The following is a 22,622-nucleotide window of genomic DNA, read 5'->3' on the forward strand; positions in this document are numbered from 1 at the left end:
GTCGACCTATTCGCATGGACTCCGGTAGATATGCCAGGGATAGACCCCAACGTCATCTGTCACAAGCTAGCTATCAACCCATCAATCCGACCTATAGCTCAGAAGAAAAGACACCTTGGTATAGATAAAAGGGCAGCCTCCCTGGAGGAAACCCAAAAGCTCCTCAATGCTGGTTTAATCAAAGAGCTCAGATACTCCACCTGGTTAGCCAACGTGGTAATGGTAAAAAAGAACAACGATAAGTGGAGGATGTGTGTGGACTATACAGACCTTAACAAGGCCTGTCCAAAGGACGCATACCCCCTCATGTGCATTGATAAACTGGTTGACAACTCTTCTGGCTTTCGATGTTTAAGTTTTATGGATGCTTATTCTGGCTATAACCAAATACTAATGCATTCGGCTGACCAGGATAAAACTGCTTTTATCACTCACAAGGGTAATTTCTGCTATAAGGTTATGCTGTTTGGACTAAAAAATGCAGGTGCTACTTATCAGAGGGTCATGGACAAAATTTTTACAAACCAAATCGGCCAGAACATAGAAGTCTATGTTGACGACATGGTGGCAAAGTCAGCACATAAACAAACCACGTTAACGATTTAAAAGAAATATTTCAACAACTTCGAAGGTACAACATGAAGCTCAATCCAGAAAAATGCGCTTTTGGAGTTCAGAGTGGAAAATTCCTCAGCTTCATGCTAACTTGCCGAAGTATTGAAGCAAACCCCAAAAAATGCTAGGCAATCCTTAACATGAGGAGCCCAAAGATGGTAAAAGAAGTTCAACAATTGACTGGCCGACTTGCAGCATTGGCCAGGTTTCTACCCCGCATAGCCTACCGATCACATTATTTTTTCAAAAGTCTAAGAAAACAAGAAAAGTTCCACTAGACCGAAAATGCAGCCTTCACCGAACTCAAAGCCATGCTATCAGCACCTCCAATCCTCTGAATCCCAGACGCTAGTAAACCACTTTATCTCTATTTATCTATTACCAATTATGCTATCAGTTCTGTTTTGGTAACAGAAATAGGAAAGCAACAACACCCGGTATACTTCATCAGCAAATCCCTTCAGAACACCGAGGTCCGATACCCGAAGCTAGAAAAACTGGCTCTAGCTATTGTAACAACAGCCAGACACTTGCAGCATTATTTCCAAAGCCATACCATTGTGGTCAGAACTGAACAACCTTTAAGACAAATACTGATGAAACCTGAACTGGCAGGAAGATTAATCAAATGGTCGATCGAGTTGTCAGAATATGACATCCAATACCAGTCCCGAGGAGCCATCAAATCACGAGCACTGGCCGACTTTATCGCAGAACTCACTTCAGAAGAAAAAGGTCCTAAAGACAACCCATGCACACTATACGTCGACGGAGCTTCAAACAGTAAGGGTTTCAGAGCAGGAATACTACTTGAGGACAAATAAGGAACAACATTAGAACAATCCCTACAATTTACTTTCCACGCAAGCAACAACCAAGTAGAGTACGAAGTGCTAATAGCAGGACTGCAACTGGCCCACACAATGGGCATACCACAGCTAAACATCAAATGTGACTCCCTACTAGTGGTACAATAGGTAACAGGTAATTCCAGGTAAATGATCCATTAGTAGAAAAATATAACACCATTGTCAATAACCTTGTCAACAATTTTCAAAAATTCAATATTTCCCACATACCTCGGGAACAAAATGATAGAGCAGATATCCTTTCAAAATTAGCAACAACAAGAAGTCAAACTACGACACCTGTATTATCTCAACTAAGCTTGATGAACCTAGTGTTATGCTAACAACAATTTCAAGTTTCTCGCAGGAAGATGACTGGCGATCACCTTTCATAAGTTACTTGCAAACAGGTAGCTTACCCAACAACATTCAAAACAAAAGAAAATTCAAAAGGAGGGCAAGCTTCTACACACTACTCGGCGATGAGTTATATAAGAGAGGTTTTACAAGACCTCTCCTAAAATGCCTGAACACGACAGAATCCGAACTGGCAATGAACGAAGTTCATGAAGTCGTTTGTGGAACACACATAGGAGGACGAAGCTTAGCTGCCAAAATACTCCGAGCAGGTTATTATTGGCCGACGTTACAACAAGACTACATGAATAAAGTTAAACATTGCGATTACTGCCAATGTCACGTACCAATCATCCACAACCCAGCCGAGGAGTTACACATGTCCGACGTATGCTGGCCGTTCAACAAGTGGGGGCTAGATATCCTCGAACCTTTTCCACCCGCTCCAAGCCAGGTTAAATTTTTAATTGTCGCCATTGATTATTTTACAAAATGGATAGAAGCAACACCATTGGCAAAAATAACTTCCGAAAAAATTATTTTCTTTGTATGGAAAAACATACTATGCCAATTCGGTATTCCTCAATCCATTATTACTGATAACGGTAGACAATTTATAGATCCAAAGTTCACAAACTTCTTACAAAATTTCCTAATAGTTCAACAGTTCTCCTCTGTCGAACATCCACAAACTAACGGTTTAGTCGAAGCTGCCAATAAAATCATTTTACAGGGCCTTAGAAAGAAACTATAAGACTCAAAAGGAGAATGGGCCGAGCTTATCCCTGAAGTGCTATGGATTTACAACACAACATAACAATCATCGACAAAGGAAACCCCCTTTAGGTTGGTATACGGATGTGACGCCATGATACTCATTGAGATCTCCCTACAAAACACCAGAACTACAAATATCAGCAAAAGTGACAACATCGAAAACCGAAGAGCTGAGCTCGATCTCGTCAAAGAGATCCGAGACAAGTCAGCACTACAACAACTAGCAACTAAACGAGCTATAACTCGGAAGTACAATAAGAAACTCAAACCGAGGACATTCTCAGATGGAGACCTCGTTTTCAGAAGAATAGAAGATGTCCAAAAACCACAAGGACACGGCAAGCTAAGCGCCAATTGGGAAGGCCCATTTCGAATCCAAAGAGTTATCGGCAAAGGAGCATACAAATTACAAAAGCTCGATGGAACTATCCTACTTAACAGTTGGAACACATCTTCTTTAAAAATGTATTTCAGTTAGTCTATAAGTCGAACATGGTAATGCACTCTTTTTCCTACTACTAGATTTTAACCCTAAGGAGGGTTTTGCTAGAGAGGTTTTAATGAGGCACGCCACCCCGCACTTCTTTCATTCATCATATTACAATACAAACATTAACTATTATCTACATTCTATCTCATATTCCATTCGTCCGAATACTACCAACAAATAATACTAAAATCCCACATATTCAAACACATTTTTCACAAAAATCAAACATGTAATAGAAACATGCAACCAAATCCTAACATTACCAAATTTGTTTGGCTAAAGTACAAGCCAGCGGTCCAAAACAAATCCATTAAACAACGTTAACGGCTATAAGCCTAAATAAGTTCCAGCATACATACACAAAACAAAACAACAATTACTACAAGCTAAACATTAGGGTTTTCACCCTCCCCCTCGACACCATCATCATCATCAACCAACTCATCACCAACGACTACTTTGCACAGATCCATGGCAGACAAATCAGCACCAGGCACCAGAAGCTTTGCCTGCTCAACCACCCTCTCAAAACCAGCTGCGAACATCTCAAGCCCATGATCTTCCTTCTTAGTCTCAAGCTGTTTCTTCTCAACACTAAGAACTATTAACCGAGCTTCCAAAGCAGCCTTCTTCTCACCAAGTTTTTCCCCAACACCTTCGGTGGCTGTTAGCTTATTTTGCAATGAGTCAACCAAATCCAGAGCAGTACGGAGCTTATTTCCTTTCTCCAAATTATCTTGCATCAACTGATCAACCGTATCTTTATCAAATGAATCCCTCACATGCTTCAACTCTTGTGTTCGGCCGATGGATATTAGCCGAGCTCCCATCACTTGCAATAAACCAACAAAACAAATCAAACTCACACAAGCAAACACTACTAAGAAAAGATGAATAAAGATACTATACCTGCAGATACTGACAAACTCCAATATCACCAACCTCCTGGACGAGCTTGACATCGGCCGGATTCTGACAATACTCATCAGCCACCATACTCAGCGGGAAGTGTTCACTCCAAAAAGAAGTCAAGTCCTCATCTCCCCGGTACGCATGAAGCACCCTCTGGTTCTCAGTAAAATGCTTCACTACCTCCAAATCAATATCCTTCCCGCCAAGCTTACCCTCGGCAGGGTTCACAGGCCTATCCTTTTTGACCTCACCCCTTCTTTTGTTCAAAATTAACCTTCTTACGAGATGGTTGATTAATCTCAGCACCCTTCTCTGCCATAATATAGCTACTAGAACCCTGCTTCTCGACGTTCTTCGTCCGAAAATAAGCTCGCAAGCTACTCGAAGTCACCTTGGGAGCCTTCTCAACTGCAAACAAATAAACAGGAAAGGATATTACAAACCATAAACAACCACATACAAACAAACTACACACAACAATTACCTATATATCCAGCCAATGCATCTTTATCCATTTCCAACTCAAAAAGTTCAACAACCGACAACAAACCCGAAAAGAAAATATGATTAACTAAAAATTTCACAATCATCTCATTCCTATACTCCATCCCATCCATATCCAATATCTGTCTAGGCCTCAGAACCCAGAATAAAGAAAACCTCTCCAACATGCATTCGTAAACAAACCAGGGAAATTCACCCTCAGCAACACCAATCTTTAAAAACATAGATTTAAAACCCTTATAAGAAGACCTATATAAACTGAAAATGGCACGACTCGGAGCACTGGCAAGATTCAACCAACAACCACGTCTAACCCCTTTACACTGAAACAACGCAAAAAAGACTTCCAAAGAGGGTTCAATCTCTAAATACCCCATCAGAATCTTAAAAGCCCTAACAAATGCCCATGAATTAGGGTTTAGCTGCAACAGTGCACACCTAAGCTGCATCAACATGCCATGTTCAAACTCAGAAAAAGGGAACTTCACACCTAAGTCAACAAAAACACAACTATACATGAAGAAGAACTCAAACCCTTCCCCGCAATGAAAGGCGCGATCACTAGCACTACATGTCACAAACCTAAGTTTAATATCACTACCTTCCCTAACCCACGAAGAGACTAACACTAACTGCGATACACTCTGCTCATCGTCAAACACCGAAGCATACCCATTGACCGACTCCGCCACCCACAAAAATAGATTCGCATGGTCCCAAACCCACACATCTTCCACAATTTTAACCTCCTTCTTACCACTACTGGCTGTCCCTATCTCAACCTTTTTTCCCTTCTCCATCTCGAAAAACAAACATGCACACAGACAAACTAACCTTTCTTACTCATTTTCCGCAAACACAAGTGAAAAGGAAAAAAACCCCTAAAAGCGGATACTCAAAGAGTCCAACAAAAATCGCCCACCAGCCCACTACCCCACACCTCCTGTAAACGTTACACATTCAAAAACAATCCCCAGCCGTAGATGATAAAACCAAAAACGCAAATCAATGGCCAGCTCTTACCGTCGTTCCAATTTCCAACACGCATTAAATGAAATTGTCTTTTTCAACACACACTCTCTCTCTCTCTCTTCTAAAGCCACTTCCAAAAGGATTACCGCGAAAATTCAAAAGATTGACCTTTTATTCTTTTCAAATTCGACAATAAATGAGTTAAGCTTGGGGGCTCCGAGCTATATCTCGGCAAATCAAAACCACTATACTCCAAAGTCGCCAGTGACAAACAACCAACATTAGATCCTGGTTCCGAGCTATAACTCATAAAAGCTTAACCTGTTTATAGCTCGACTTCTGAAACAGGTCAACCTTGGGGGCTATGATCCGTTAGCCTAAATCGATCTATACCAATAATCTCGGAACTAGGATAAGCACACAACTCCCCCGCAAATCTCTCCACGAAACTACTAAAAATCCCGAATATTGGGCCACCAATGAAGACCCCGCCCAAACCGGTAACAAACGATACAGATAACTGTCCTCATCAACTCCATTATATACAAGTGACTCACTTAGTCACAGGTACGCAAGACATTCAGTTTTGACTCTGAATTACTTCACACTCTTACTTACTTGAGCGTTGGAGTCTCTTTGCAGGTGCCCAACGCCGCCCTCTCGACAAGTAGACGATGTTCCATTCTTCTGCTCCAAGGAAAGCCGGCCTGAACAAGAGCAGGACGAGCTATACCTCAGAGCGTTCAGATCTACACAGGAACAATTATTATTATTAGAGAAAATTTAAAACAAAGATGAAAAATGACAAATGTGAATTTTCAATTATGAATAAAGAATATATAAGCTCAAGTTCTATGTTTATACTATTTTTTAAAATTATATTTAATCATATTAATATTGCAAGTATGATGAGGAGTACATGAATTTTATATTTTTAAAATTTAACGAGTGTTAGAAATGCTTTTGTCTTCCATATGTTGCAGCCGACTAGGGTTATGTATATATATAGGTACTCAAAAATTGTGGAATTATGTATATATATAGGTACTCAAAAACCATGGGAGATTACCACGGTTTAACTGATCTCTTCATAAACTGTGGAAGGTTATCACGGTTTACGCCTCCCAATGTTCACTTCATAATCCATGAAAAGTTACCACGGTTTATGTTTATTATGCTTCTTTCATAAACCGTTGGAGCTTAACACGGTTTATGTGTTAGTTGTAAAACGTGAAAGGTTACCACAAATTATATAAAAATAAATCAAGACAGGCAAGTAACCAATTTTCAATTGTTGTAATTGAGTAAATTTTTTCTCCATTTATTTTAAATAGGTAAATTCCCCCCTCCCCCCATTTTTTAGCCATTACCCATCCTCGTTGGATCTAGCTGGTCACTAGGGACAAATCATAACCATATTCAAGGTTATTTTAGTCAAAATATCTCTCACTACAAGACAAAGAAGCTCCACACAACTTATGCGTACCTAGAATATGATGTTCCATTTTTTCGTACGGAGGAGAAAAAAAGAAAAAAAAAGTTGGCTTTTTATACTTTTATGGCGGTTAGGGTTAGTTGTGGCGGCTGCGGCCGGAATACTGCAGTTGTGGAGGAGTTATGGCAGAGGCCGTTCGCCCGCTTGAATTAGTTTGATCCGGAGAAATTAAAGTGATTTTTTCATTGGCCACATTTTGTGTAAATATTAATACTATCACTTGACATTATATGAAAGACAAATTTATTGTGTGATTGTCTTGTCTGGAATTGTTGGTTGCTCCTTGATGAATTGAATTTGCCTTTAGCAAAGTGAACGATACACCAACTTGCATAACATTGATTTATAAATATTAGACCCTTTTTTCATTTTTTTTCTTTTCATTAATGCATACATTAATCCACATCTTCTTAATGAAAGATTAAGAAAAATATAAGTTTAGACATGTTTAATAAGTAATAGAACACAATAGTAATTGAAAAATTAGATGCATGAATACATAATTTGATCTGTTATCTTTTAATTTTAAAGTTAACATAGGAGGGCCTATATTTGAAGAGGGGATAATTAAGAATAAGTATAAGAACTAACTTTTAATTAGTCAACTGTAATTATTTTTTCATTGTAAAATTTATTTTAACCCTCATATTACATTACATTTAAGAGTTAGAGTTTAAAATTTAAAATTTAATATAAAAAATAATCTAAAAAAAGTTGACTAATATTAAGTAAAAAACTAATTCTTTAGTTGAATTCAGGTCCAGTACGAGGTTTTGGGGAAAGGTTGAGCTCCATTATTGATTCCTACCTTTCACAGTAAGTTTCAGATGCGGGAGTTTAGTATTCAAAGATATTCTTGTATTTAGTAGCTACTTGATGTACAAATTAAGAGCTTTTCCAGTTTCCTACCATTGAAATGTAATAATTTTTGAATTAAATTGAGATACATTTCGTTTCTGGATCACTGAGAAAGGGTCACACTACTTTGCTAAAGTCTTTACCTTATTTAGAGTTTGAATGACATAATAATGTGAGAAGAGAATAAAATAAAAAAGTGGATTATGGTCTTTCCTATCTTTTCAAAAGCTTAATAGGTTTGAATCTTCCGAATAGTAGCACTTCCAAATGAATAAAAAAGAGGAGGGAGGTTTTTTTGGGGGGGGGGTGGCAGATTCATTCCACTTGGGTAGAGAAGGATTCAGCTTCTCATTAAAGCTTAATATTTAGTTGATGTTGTATTACATTTAGACATCATTGTTTTGGGTAATTTAATCACCTTATACAGTTCCAATCTTTCTTTTTAATATGTGGATAACATCTGATTTTAATAGATATGATGAGGAGGCAATATTCTTTGATGAATCTGTAAGAAATGCAAAATGAAAGCAATTAGAATCCAAGGCATTGGATGTAAGACTGTCTGCTACTTTTTAATTGCTTTATTGATTTATTTCTATTCATTTATACTAAACTTCAATACTGGCAATATGGGTTGTCTAAATGATTCTGTAACTCAGTATTCTAAAATCTTAAGCTAAGCAAATGAGTTCAATCATATAAAAGTAACAATGCAACAACATTCTTTAATATACACAAGTGCACTTGGTTATTGATCAAAAAATAAGTAGTGAAAATGATGGACTGTGCTAACAAATTGTTAAGGGATTCTGAAGATGGACAGAGTGTCCATATTGTGTGTGATACACAAAATTTATATGATCTTTTTTTTTCCCTCAACTTTTCAGTTTGTATACCCTGCTTATACAACATTGCTGGGGCACCTACGTTCTAAAGCTGTAGATGATTTTAAGGCTAAGCTAGAGCAATCACTGAACAACGGAGAAGGATTTGCTTCATCTGTTCACATGTGGACTGAGTCTATTATGCTAGAGTTTGAAAAAGGATCTGCTGGTATATAGTCTAATAGAATGCGTTCTTTGCATATACATTGTCACCTGTAACTTTATTTGCATATTCTAGAATTTATTGCCAAATCTCAAATGCTATATTTTCCACCGTTAGTTAATAATACATCACTCCACACATATGGAGAATTCAAGTACTTTAAATGGAGGAAAAAGCAATAAGCAGTAACATTGTTTGATTTATATCAAGTTCTTTAAAGATTTGGATGGTATCAGTTTTCTTGTCATTGTGTTAAGGACGTGCATGAATCATTAATGATAGATACTTTTTTATATTCCTATTTTCTCAAATGAGTTACATTAGCATCTTATGCTCGTATTTTCTCACATTAAAGATACATATTCTCTCATATGGATTTACTTGAAATCTCTTTCCTTCTTGGTAATCATGTAAAACTTTCATATTGCTGGTGAACTGCTCACTTCTATTTGGTGCTTTTGTAATTTTGTTTGTACTTTTCAGATGCTGCTGTGAGACAGGCTAGTTGGAGTGCATCAAAAGTTAAAGACAAATTGCGTCACGATATTGAGTCACATGCTTCATCTGTGCGTGACACAAAGTTTTCAGAAATAACAACATAATTAAAATTTCCAATAAGGAAGCTTGTATTTCTGGTTTTGAATAAGGAAGCTTCTTAAACGTGAGACTGAAGCTGCCGTATCAGAACTTTCAGCTTGTATTTCTGGTTTTGAATTGGATGAAGAAAAATTTGAAAGAATGCAACACAGCTTAAGGGACTATGTGAAAGAAATAGTGGAAAATAAAGCAAAAGAAGAGTCAGGGAAGATTCTGATTCGCATGAAGGATAGGTAACAATATTCTAAATATAAATATTGTCAATTCTTTAATCTATGTACCAATCATGTGTTTGTGTTGCAATTTGCAAGATTTATTTTATAAACTGATTGATTTTTGGAGTTTGGAAATTAGATAGTTGTAAGGATTGAAACTAGTTATGATGCTTTGCTATGTATTTGTGAAGTTCTTGAATGATATAGGAGTGCCAGAATTTTTTTCAAGTAAGAGGATGTTATTGTCTTGTCAGTGCCAGAATTTTTCAGGACAAGAAATTAGGATAAATTATTAAAAATAAAACTTGCTCGTTTCATTGGCAGTAAATCCTAAACTAGTAGGATAAGGCCTGTTGTTATTGTCTTTTGTCCCCATTTGTTTTTGTAGGATGCCTGTAGTATAGTATTTATTTGGAAGCTTACTGGTATTGTTGTACTTTTTAGATTCTCTACAGTGTTCAACCATGATGCTGATTCACTCCCTAGAGTGTGGATTGGGAAAAAAGATATCAGCTGACAGCTATTATTAGGGATGCTGGATCTGCGGTAATTAATAGCCAATTTGATGATAAATTTTCAGCTTCCTATACTTGCAAGTATGTTAGAAATCACTTCATTTAACACCATTTAATGTTTTTTCTACCTTGTATCAGTCGTTGAAGCTTCTATCAGATATGGCTGCTATATGCTTGGAGGATGAGAAGCCAGATCGCATTGAAAATGTACTTCATTCATCTTTCATTGATAGACCTGCTGGTGCAATATCTTCCCAAAATAGAATTGAAGGGCCTACAAATCTACTGGCTTCAAGCACATGGGAGGAGGTACTATATGCGAATATTTGTGGTATTCCTATTAATGTTGTAGAGAAAGCTATTATTTCTGAGCATCTATTATAAAATGTAGGTTCACCCAAAAGACACACTTATCACTCCAGTGCAGTGCAAGTCCTTGTGGAGACAGTTCCAGGGAGAAACTGAATATACAGTTACCCAGGCTATTTCAGCTCAAGTAAAAGCATAAAAAACTATTCTTTACTTTTAACTTTTTTCTCTTACCTTTCTTAACTGAACTTTTGGTGCAATTTCAAACTTTTAATCAAATTGTCTGTTTATAAGTATTCTCTGATTTTAATATTTTGGCTAAAATTAGGGTATGTATGGTAAATATATGCTGTGTGTTAGTTACTGAGAAAGAGGGGATGGTTTTTACTTGGTGTGCAAATTATAATATTGGACTGCAATTTCTTTTGCTGGACTGAATAATCCTCTACAAAGCCGAATTGGCATTAATTATTGGAGTAACATCTATAATCCCTTTTTTGTTATTTTGGCTGTGGGTTCAGGAGGCCTTCAAGAGGAGTAACAATTGGCTACCTCCTCCATGGGCTATAATGGCTATGGTCATCCTTGGTTTTAATGAATTTATGCTTCTTCTAAAGTAAGTCATCACCTAAGTCTGAACTCGTATCTTTGTTATTATCATAATTAGGGTTTATCTAATTAGGTGATTATCAGAGACAATTCTCTTCATAATTGTGGTATGGGTTGGAACCTATTTTCCTGTTTTATAGTTTTCTAACTTTACGTGTGAAATAGAAATCCTTTCTACCTGATGATTATATTCGTTCCCCAATTTTGTTTGTCTTAATTTGCAATATTGGAAATGATTTGTAAAAGTAGTAACTAACATAAGAGCGAGCTAGTGAGATGATGTCAGTTACCATGTTTTCTTTGTAGCTGCCTGGTCTTCTATCCCTTTCGTCGAAGTCGCTGCCGACAATTATGAACATTCTTAAACGTCTTGCTGAAGAAGCTCAGGCGAACTCAACACCTAGAGGGTCAGAATCACAAAATGCAAATGCTCCGGTATCAAGAAATCAAATGCAAAATTCTGATAAGAGTATCAAGCACGCTCTCCAATTCTTCTGTATCCAGTGTTGGCTCATCTGGCGTTGATCAATAATACTCATCACCAAACTTGTCTCAAAGACGAAGAACAAACCTTCCAGAAGCTGAATTTTCTTGAGGGTTATGGTTATTAATATTTATGCGTTATAGCTTGTAATTATCTGAAAATTTATGAGGGGAAGAACCCCTATTGGGGTTCAAGTTCAACTAGATAATATATGAAAGTCATATCATAGACCATTAAAAATAAATAAATAATACAAGCGTTCACTTTAATGATATCTATTCAATCTTATTCTTTATCCAAAAATCTCACATGTAGTGAGACTAAATGAATAAAATGATATCTTTTCAATTATATTCTTTACCATGGATGTGGCATGTAGTGAGACCAAATACAAATACATTGATTTTTCCTGAAATAAACTCAACCTGAGTTAATCCTATCCTATCTTATAATTATCCTTGAAAAGAGAATTTCTTCCGTAATGAAAATTCAACGTGGCATGCTCTAGATTCATTCTTAACAATTCCTTCATCCTATATTAAGCTCATCTCTCCCATCCCGTGTTATTGTTGTCACTTGCCATAATACAACAATTAAGTATGAAATTTCAAATTTTGAATTTTGAATTTAAAATCAAAATTGAAAAAAAGATTCATTTCCATTATTTACATTCTCTCTCTATTCTCAATTTCTATTTTTCTTTCTTCTTCTTCTTCATCATCATCTTTAGTTCCTCCTCCTCCTCTTCAGTTTGTGTCTTGATTCTCAGATACTATTTTTTTGATCTCTTTTTCTTCTTCAAATCTTTTTGTTCCTAATCTAACTTGAAGGTGAAGATTATAGAGTTTCAAAGCAGTTAATGTCACTGTACCTGATGGCTCCAACCTTCAGGGGAGTCGTCGCAGTGGAAGGGACAACAGCGGTGGTGGTAGGGGTTACGAAGGTGGATGCGGTGGCAACGACGGCTATGGTGGTGGAGGAGTCTAAGGAAGCATGGGTCCTAGTGGTCACGGTAGAATTCGTCGTGGTAGTAGGTAAGGTAGAGGATGTGATGACGGTCATGCATGCTACAGCCGTGGTGGAATGGGTCAAGGATTGCAATCAGGGAGGAGGCGGATGCAGAGGTAGGTTCGGCGGCATTTGTGCCGGCGGAAGCTGCTACAACTGTAGGCATTTCTGGGCATTTTACAACAGACCGCCCAACAAGCTCTATGAGAAAATGAAAGTATAAAATTTTACAATCCCGCTATGTTACCAACAGTATTTCTGCCAACTTCTACCAACTCTTGTTTATGATTGTATTTAATAGAAGTGTCTTTGTGGATGTGTCTAATAAAAATATCTTTTTTATGACTGTGTCTAATGGAAGTGTCTTTATAGATGTATTTTCTGAATGTGTCTCTTTATACATGTATTTAAAATATAATAATTAATTATTGTTGGCAATAAGTTGGCAGATAATATATTGGTACCCTATACTTTTCCAAAATTTTAATATCCCTGCTCATACTATTGTTTGGTTTTTTTAATATCACTTTTGTTTATTTAAATTGGATCTTCATAGCAGGTAACAACATCAGATCACTCTCAAGAGACACGCTCCCACCTAGGGGTATTTCTTTTTTCTTTTTCCAATGACAGATTCGTAATGGTTTGCAATGATGAGTTGTGTGTGTTCTTTATTATTTGATCTGATATGTCTGGACTGTTGTTGTACAGAGGCGTCTTTCTCCGTTGATGTAGAAAATCCGGAACCGTATTATTCTTGCCAGGATTCTAATTGCCCTTCGCCAAAAGGTCTTAACCTGTTTTCTTCTTATCCTCAATTTTGCATCCAATAAGAGCAAGTGATATTTCTAAGTAATGCAGCATGAATTGTTTGTTTTTTCTTTGGTTTTTGTGATTTCTGTAGTTACTGTGGAGGTTTGTATCCGCTCTATTGTTTCTTTTAATTTTTTTATGTTAACTTTGCTACATAATTCTGTTCTTCTTTCTGTGCTTAATATTACATACATCTTAGTTTGAATTAATATTGCATTGTAGCTAATATATTATATTCTTCTTCTCCCTATATAAACAATCTTTTACTGTGGAAAATTTTTTTTGAAAATTAATGAAAATTGGACTGAGAAAAATTTAACATAAATACATTATGATTTAATCAACTAGCAGTGTTTGACATAATAGAAACTAAACTATATCTACTGTTGTTTTCATTCAAGGTGAATCTAATCAGAATAAATTGAAAGGAGTTAAGTTTATCTACGGACAGCAAGTAGCAACTATACGCCTAGTTCATCATGCACCACCCGCTCTGCCTTTTTACTTTGTGCTTTGGCATCGTTAGGTAATGTTCTATTTATTGTATTGCTGTTGGATTCCTTTGTAGTGTTTGTTGCATGGCTCTCATATAAGGATAGATCTCATATAAGTATACATCTCGAATGTTATTAGTAGTTTCAACATAGGAAGTTGCTAGGGTGTCAGCATTTGCTCTATGTCCTTTTAGAGATCCTTGAACCATTTTCTTCAACTGTAACACGATTTAGCATCAACAACTTTAGAAATAATTAACTAATGACTAAAGCACAACATAGTTTTAGCTTCATAGTGATCACAAAGTCCTACTACTGTTGAGCATTACAAGTTAAAAGGAATATAACCATGCATTAATGATTAAATTCTTAAACCTTGAAAATATCTCTCTCTCTCTCTCTCTCTCTCTCTCTCTCTCTCTCTCTCTCTCTCTCTCTCTCTCTCTCTCTCTCTCTCTCTTTCTCTCTCTCTCTATATATATATATATATATATATATATATATTTTCATTTGTGCTGTTTTATTGCTTTTCCAACCTTCATTTTCGTTTTTTCCAATCAAGAGAAAAGTCAACATAAGGAAGGGTGATGTGCATGAAAAGTTTTTACACACTACAAAATTTTGTTATATAGTCTCAGCCAGTTGTAAATAGATTTATCAAGAAAAAAGACTTCACTGAAAATAAATTTTATAGTTAAAGCATGTTATATTCTATTTCTATCGAAGATTCATTATCGATCTTTCACCCCACAGCTTAAAGTATCATAGTTTAGCTAAGCAGATACCACATACAACCAATCCCAACCTTTTTAGACGAATTTTAAAATTCTCTATGATAGCTCTCCTGATGTTCAATTCTTCACCTTAGATCCTGTATATCAATTCTCTATTTATTCTCATGTTAAACTTGGTTTCCCAATTTTCATTAAGTATATTTTCTTTAATTAAGATTTGTATCATATGCCATAATTTGATGTTACCTTATATCTAAATTTTAATTGTTCTTCATTCGTTGAGCATGCTAAAATTTTAATAGTGATATTTCTTTTCAATAAATATACGGACTTTCTCCCTTTTCTTGACAGAAAAAAATTGGCATCACATCTTTGTAAGTTGTGATTTCTAAAATTTCTTTAATAATTCTGTCGTTTGCTATCATTTAGAATGAAATATTCTATCATTTTCCTAAACTTTAGCTATTTGCACCGGTTTGCAACGAAAGACATTGGTGGTTGTAGATTGCCGATGTCAAGAAGAAGGCATTCTATGTGCTTGACCCCGCGAAGAAAAAGAAAGATGAAATACTTGAAATAAAAATTACGCTGAACAAATTTGTTGTAAGTTATTTACATCATACATATTTTTGTTGTAAATTATTCAAACATGAGTAGAATTTGGTTTATTGGAGTTGCTAATTTACATTCACTTGATTGTTAAGTGTTCACTTGAGTTCATTTGCACACAGAAATATTTTTCTTGCTGATTGAATATTTATCACGTTTTATTCAAATATGAATAGAATTCGGTTCATTGGAGTTGGTGATTTATATTCACTTGATTGTTAAGTGTTCACTTGAGTTCATTTGTATGCAGAAAATATTTTTTCTTGCTGATTGAATATTTATCACGTTTTATTCAATCACTCCTTGTGCCTGATTTTATTTTTTGTATCCTTTTCAGGGATTAATAGTATTCCAGATGAGGATTTATGCTGGAACAGAACCCTTGATGGAGGACGGAGAGGGAGTTGAAGTAGAATATATCACGATCAGCGGTCAATGAACAAAGTAAAAATCTTTTTTTGCTATAGTGCTATTTTTAATATGTTTTATTGTGTATTCTATTAATCATATTTTACTTATTTCTTAGTTATGATTGCGGGATATACGTGATAAAATGGCTGGAAACAATTTATCCTCAACAGATTAAAAAAGGGAAGTATCAATATAAAAACTGGAAACAAGTAAATAATTTCTAAATTAATAAAATTTGGTTCATTTCTTATTTCAGTTGGGTTCAAATTAAGTAATTTCTTTCAATTAATTTGTAGGAAGAAATTGATGCCTTCAGGCACGAATATGGTCCAACCAATTTGTTGCACAAAATAAATAAATTGAGAGACCAAGTGATTGAGGCATCTGAAGCCATAAAACTCCCTAAACCATCTATTGCCCTCTCAAGCCTTTTTTGTAAATTCACATCTGGAGATATAGACAGTAAATAGGTTATAGTTTCTTTGACTCGTTGAAATTAATACTAATTTGTTTAACTTGTTTAAAAAAGCAAACACTTCTTCTTTAATGTATATATGTGAATATTAATGTAAATGTTAATGGAAATCTAATGTTAATGTATATATGTGAATGTTAATCGAAATCTAATGTTAATGTATATATCTGTTGGAACTGTCTGGGCTGCTATTTTTTTATAGGTTCACAGTAAATGGATTCAGGGTATTTATCAAACATCAAAAGCCCCCAAAACACAAATGAACCGAAATTAATGTACTGAATGAACCGAAAAAAGTGTATATATCTATTCAATTTTAGAAACACCTAAACTCTTTGACATAACATAATTGCAGAAAGCTAATTTGAAAAACAAAAAAATGACTATTCAATAAAGAATAACATCAATAAGAAATTAACCCTCTTATAACTTCAATGAACCGAATTTTGCTCATACATAAATGAAAATTTATGTTAATAAAAACTAAAACTCCTATAATTCTCTCCGGGATAATTCATATCCTGTGCATCATAAAGGCTGAAACTTGACTGAATCATTGATCCACCATCTAAAAGGTTCAACTGTAAAAGACAAAATTAATCATATATTAGCAAAATGCACAAACGAATTTTCCCCTAATTGAAAGCAAATCAATGTTACCTCGCTTGGAGCTGCCTTTTTCTTTTTCTTTGTTGCGTTTGCAATCTTTTTTTTTCATGGTTGATCCCAGTCTTTTATTGGGACGGCCTCTTATTCTAACACGTGGCTGCCTTTGAAGGTCATTCACATGACTCAACATCGCTTCTTCGTGAGATAATGAACTTTTCTCTTTGTTTTTTGCTTGATATTCTTGCATCTCGGCCATGACATTATCAAAAGCTTGGAGCAGAATTTCGGTCAGCTCCTCGGATTCTGGAGCAAATTCACAAATATTAATAAGCCTGGTGATCGAATTGGTTTATTGATTCAATCGATAAATTACTGGTTGAATCAGTAAAATTGGTCTCACGTAAATAAAAAATATAAAATAGTCAAAAACTTAAAACTAAAATTTGAAATACATATCTTCACTAACTTTTTATGAAGAATCAAGTTTCAAATTTTAAAAATAAATAATATAAAAAAATATAAAATTTGTCGATACTACTATAATAATATCTTAATTTAACACAATAAGAATACAATTAATTCACAAAAGCCTATCATCTAAGTATAATATCAGTAAATTTTAACACGAGTATCAAAATAAATAACCTTAATCACAATACTAGCATTGAAATAAATCAAGCAAATTAACAAATTTAGTGAAATTTATATTTATATTAATAATGATACATAATTAAAATATAATTAATTTAAAAAATAAAAGATACAAAATTAAATTAAATTATGTAATTGAATATATACTGTATAATTACTATTTGTCATATATAATAATAAGAAGCATGATGATTGAATGACAAGGAAAAGATGATACAACATTAAGGTTTTTAGTTCAAATAAAGCTTAGCTACAACATTTTAAAAAAATTTTCATACTGATTCTCTTTCTTAAACAGTCCAAAAGATAAATCGAACTGATTTAAGATTCGATTTTCTAATTTTTCGATCAAACCGACTAATCCAATTTTTATAACTATCTATTAACAGTCTCGCATAATGATTTTGAGTGTAAACACTAGAAAATTTCCCATAAATTAATCTAGTATCCTCTAATTTATTTTTATATATACCACATATTTGAGAAAAAGTAGAAATGGGGAATCATTACTTTACCTAACTCACCTGCCTAAGAATTCATTTTGGTTCCCTTTAAAGTTCTCAAGGCTTGCAATCATTCCATTCGTTCAATGCCATTCTTCATTATTGATGGTAGGTTGCTTCAAATAGCATCGTAACCTCCTCTCCTTTGAACAAAAGCATTACATTATTGTCTTCTCATTATTTCAACAACAAAACACTCACCCATCTCACACTACTAACCTCAACTTCAAATAAAGATTTTGAGAAACTTTATTTAAATAAATATCATTAGTTAGCTTTTGCTAAAATCTATTCTCTCTCGGTGAATAATGAATATATGCCATTTCAATAATGTTGTGTCTTTATGAATTTTTTGTTTTTATATGGAAGTGGTAATGGTATTTTTTTAAAATGTGGACTGTTGGAATGTTATTCTCAAATATAGAACCGTTTAATTAGAGGTATAGAAATCGAACCGTCCAATTTATTAGAAGTACAAAAATTGGACTGTCCTATTTCTGTTAAAAAAAATTAAAAAATTTAAGATACAGAAATAAGACTCTCCAATTTATATACATTCCACAATTTTAAAAAACACAAAATTATAATATTAAAATATATCACTACTTTTACTTTCATAAAAAAAATAACCCCCTAAATCAGGGCACTCAAAATCTTATTATAGTTGGTGTCCCTAACGCAAAGTCATTTATTTTGTCAACCCTAAAGCATATTGACTATTGACTATTGACTAAGTGTAACTACTCTAGTAGGCCCCAGAGTTGACTTAAGATATAACAATATTGACAATGTGCATCACAATGTGCTTAAGTTTGTTATGCTGGTACTTGGTAAGTATAACTAACAGTAAATAAAAATTTAGGGTTTCTTTTTTAAAAGAATAAATTCAAACAAGCATATTTCTAATTTTTTTAAAAAATTTGTAAAGCACATTCCTTAGTTTTAACCCAAAAAAAAATCATAAAATGTAATGGCACCCTAAAGTGTCACCTCATAAAAGAAAATTGATAGAGATTAGAGAAATTTTTTTATAGAAAGAGGACACAATAGTGGAATTAAATAAACTGAATTTTTAATCAATTTAAATTAGTCAAATGATCAATTTATTTATTCGCTTAAATAAATGTTGGGAATTTAAATTTCACTCCATATATATAGTAATTTATTAACCAAACAACAGACAATAAACTTTTATTTTTTAATAAAATCTTTTAATTATATTGTAAATTACAATTAACTTCAGCGGCTATCATTATCTTGGTAAGAAGAAAATCCTCGTACAATATCTCCTTTTGTCTATAAGCATATATTTTTCTAAAGAATAGTCTTACTTAAACATTTCTATATATTAATATATTTTGTACCATATTCGTGCTCTTTGCTTTTGCCTTTGGCTCCCTCTATGCTGTTTTGGCATTATAAATTATATTATATTATATTAACATAATTATTATTATTTATTATTATAATGCAGGCCGCCCACTACCCCTCCTTCCTTCCCCCCACATGCTTCTCACTTTTTTTTTTCTTTCTTAAGCAGTGTTTTTCTTCTTCCAAGTTCAATCTATATCTTTTAGAGAAAGTCTAGGAGCAGCAACTTTTATGTTTTGTGGCTAGTACTTAACCATCAAAAGAAAAGTGAGTGATCTCTTATTATTAAATGTAATCTCACACCACTAAAAATACTATTAATAGCTAATTGATGATTACAAAACACAAAATTTGTTGATCTCCTAACACTCTTCATATTCATAGAATCTTTGGTGCCAGCAATGTCAACAAGATGCTTAGGTAATTAACTAACACTTTTTTTCCTTTTATATTTGAATCCATTTTAGTCAATTTCCACCTTTTTACGCTTAAAATATTACCCCTTAATAGTTCCCTTAGTTATGATTATTTGAATCTAAAATTTTGTGGATATATTACCTAAATCCTTCATTACTCTTTTAATCTTCTTCCCAATTATGTCTTTAAGCAGTGATAAAAAAATAAAAGATAAAGATTTAAACTAAATAAAAAAAATACATTAAAATTGAAATTGAAATAAAAAAATCGGTGAAAATTGAGTACAAAGAGAACTACTCTACTTCTACTCAATTTTTTGACGCAACAAGAAAGGAACTCCTCAACCTAACTTACGCCATAGTTTGGGAATTGATTCGAAGAGACTCCTCAATCTTCTACCAAATTCCCAATGTAACAAGAGTGGGACTCCTCAATCTCAATTGTCCACACTATAGTTTTATCACAAAACCAAAAAGGGATTTTCAAACTTCTAAATCATTCTATACTGTGACTACAATAGCTAAGGAGGTATTTATAATCTCTTATTAGGTTAAAACAAGAAAAACCCTAAAGCCCATAAACATAAGGCCAAATCTAGTAATTAAATAAACAAAAATTAAAATATATCAAATTAAATTAAAATATTCTAAAAATGTAAACTAATATCTTTTAAATAATACTTGAACTCTTCATATCACGAACATTTAAAGCACGTATCAAATAGATGTTAACATTATCATAGGGTAGAATGTATTTGTTATTTTGCAACGGTGAAAATTAAACTCAAATACAATTAAACTCAACTACAGTTAACTTCATATGAAGTTGATAACTAAGAGTCGTTAAATAATTTAATAAATTTAATTAAATTATCATTTAATAGATCTTAGTTATCACCTGAGTTTTCACTTTTTGCTATATATTCTGAACTTGCTAAACCAGATTTTTTTTTGTGTATATGACTATAGACCTAAATAAGATCTGAAAGATTATAAACTGATCATATCAAATTTTAGTATGTCATATAATTTTGGCAAGTATACTCTTGCAAATTTTATGAGTATTAAAAAAACGATTGGAGTTAGTATATTGATGACTCTTCACAAGGATTTAGTAGTGTTTATTATTTTCTTGGTTGGTTTGTAGTGTTTATATATATGTTGATTAATTATGTTGATCTACTAAGTCTTTTTAATTATATGCTTCAACACAAAGAATAGAACTTTAGTTTTCTGGCATCGTGGATTGAACTATAAATTCTTCAATCTTATTTATTAACACATTAACCTTAATTTTTCTTTTCCACCTCCACTCAAAAGTTACAAGGGGTTGTTTGTTAGTTCTTACAAACATTATTGATTATTTATTTGAAGTCGCTTTCTCAGAAAAAGTAAAGCTCTATTCATGGGCATACATCAAATAAGAGGTGAAATTGAGTGCTAATTATTTTGGACAATATAATATCAACAACGCGTGGTGCTTTTTATTACATCTAGTTCTTGAACACGATATACAACTTTAAATATTTAAAGGTAAAATATAAACAACTTTGGAGGGGTCTTATACATAAGCAAGTACTTTTGCAAGAATAGTAATAACATGTTATCATATTATTATTATTATTATTATTATTATTATTATTATTATTATTATTATTATTTACCAAAATATTTTTATAATTATTTGTATTAAACATTGGCCTTTTTTTAAAAAGATAAAATAGTAAAGCTAGAAATTTTTTTGTTAATATATATTATTAAGAGAGAACAAAAAAAATTGAATATGAAATTTAATTTCATATTTAAATAACATACGTAAAAGATTAACTAATATTAGTCTTGTCATTATAATAATAATTTAAGTATTGTCTAAAAGAATATTACTCATATTAAAAATTTAAAAAATCTTATAATAATTAAACAATAAATACAAAGTAAATACACAAAAGATAAGTTATTATACTAATATATTTATCTTACAAAATTCTCATCTCAATCTAGCAAGTGTCACAATCAGGAGGCTTTTTTTTTTCTAAGCAACCATTGAAAACTTGGTAAAGACAAAGAAGATTTCATGATGTTTTATTGTACATCTTCATCTCTTTAATTTGTTCCCTTTTGTATTTTTCTCAGGCCATGGATTCCTTATTATTTATTTTACGTGGGAGTACTATTATTTTTAATTCAAAAATGCTATTTGTTCAATATATATTTGTATTTCAATATGTATTTTATATCGGTTACTAATTTTAGTAGCTAATTTTAGTGTACACGTAGCATAATTTTTTAATTAATTAATCAGCCGTAATTATTTTTTCATTATAAAATTTATTTTAATCCTCATATTACATTTAAGAGTTGAAGTTTAAAATTTAAAATTTAATATAAAAAATAATTTTTAAAAAGTTGACTAATATTAAGTAAAAAAACTAATTCTTTAGTTGAACTCAGCAACTAACTCTGCAATTTAATCAAAATTCAAAAGCATTTAAAGCAAATATATGCTATTTGAATTAGAAACGGGTAAGTTTTTTATTTCAAAATGATCGAGTACATCTTACTATAAAATACACATATCCTTCAAAAATCTCATCTTTAAAAAAATTTAGACTAACTAAAATTTTCAATTGAATAACATCATATCATATCGTAATAATAAGATCATAATCGTACTAACTAATAAGATTATTAAAACTTTTAACTTCAGATTTCGATTATATTTCACTATATATATAAACCCCATTAATTAATCCTCCTCTACACATAATTAAGCTACCTATATTATCATCGTTTAATAAATTTGCTTCTTGTTAATATAAAGTTACAATAATGTTTTATCTTTTTTGCATGATCCTTCTCCTCCTGGTCCTCCTAGCAAACCCTTTGAATGTTTACTCCAGAATCCCAAGATCAACAAGCGATAG

General features: G+C 33.1%; 2 protein-coding genes and 1 pseudogene across 2 annotated transcripts; 2 read left to right on the forward strand and 1 right to left on the reverse strand.

Moving 5' to 3' along the window:
* Positions 1-3,473: 3,473 nt before the first annotated feature.
* LOC148554248 (uncharacterized) lies at positions 3,474-3,917 on the reverse strand. The gene has a single exon (XM_088492829.1). The coding sequence runs from the start codon at positions 3,915-3,917 to the stop codon at positions 3,474-3,476; it is 444 nt and encodes a 147-aa protein (XP_088348955.1).
* Positions 3,918-6,532: 2,615 nt separating this feature from the next.
* Positions 6,533-11,715, forward strand: LOC107607798 (protein ROOT HAIR DEFECTIVE 3 homolog 2-like; annotated as a pseudogene).
* A 748-nt stretch (positions 11,716-12,463) lies between these two features.
* Positions 12,464-13,347, forward strand: LOC110262427 (uncharacterized). The gene is made up of 3 exons (XM_088492784.1): positions 12,464-12,829; positions 13,169-13,216; positions 13,324-13,347. Exons 1-3 carry the CDS (start codon positions 12,464-12,466, stop codon positions 13,345-13,347), a joined length of 438 nt encoding a protein of 145 aa, XP_088348910.1.
* Positions 13,348-22,622: the final 9,275 nt, after the last annotated feature.

The sequence above is a fragment of the Arachis ipaensis genome, chromosome B7, assembly GCF_059453495.1.
Source record: "Arachis ipaensis isolate K30076 ecotype BB chromosome B7, ASM5945349v1, whole genome shotgun sequence".
NCBI lineage: Eukaryota > Viridiplantae > Streptophyta > Magnoliopsida > Fabales > Fabaceae > Arachis > Arachis ipaensis.

Coding starts and splice junctions, on each gene's coding strand:
- LOC110262427 (XM_088492784.1), top strand. CDS start 12,464: ATGTCACTGTACCTGATGGCTCCAACCTTCAGGGGAGTCGTCGCAGTG. Junction 12,830..13,168: donor AGCTCTATGAGAAAATGAAA/GTATAAAATTTT, acceptor GGATCTTCATAG/CAGGTAACAACATCAGATCA. Junction 13,217..13,323: donor AGACACGCTCCCACCTAGGG/GTATTTCTTTTT, acceptor GTTGTTGTACAG/AGGCGTCTTTCTCCGTTGAT.
- LOC148554248 (XM_088492829.1), bottom strand. CDS start 3,917: ATGGGAGCTCGGCTAATATCCATCGGCCGAACACAAGAGTTGAAGCAT.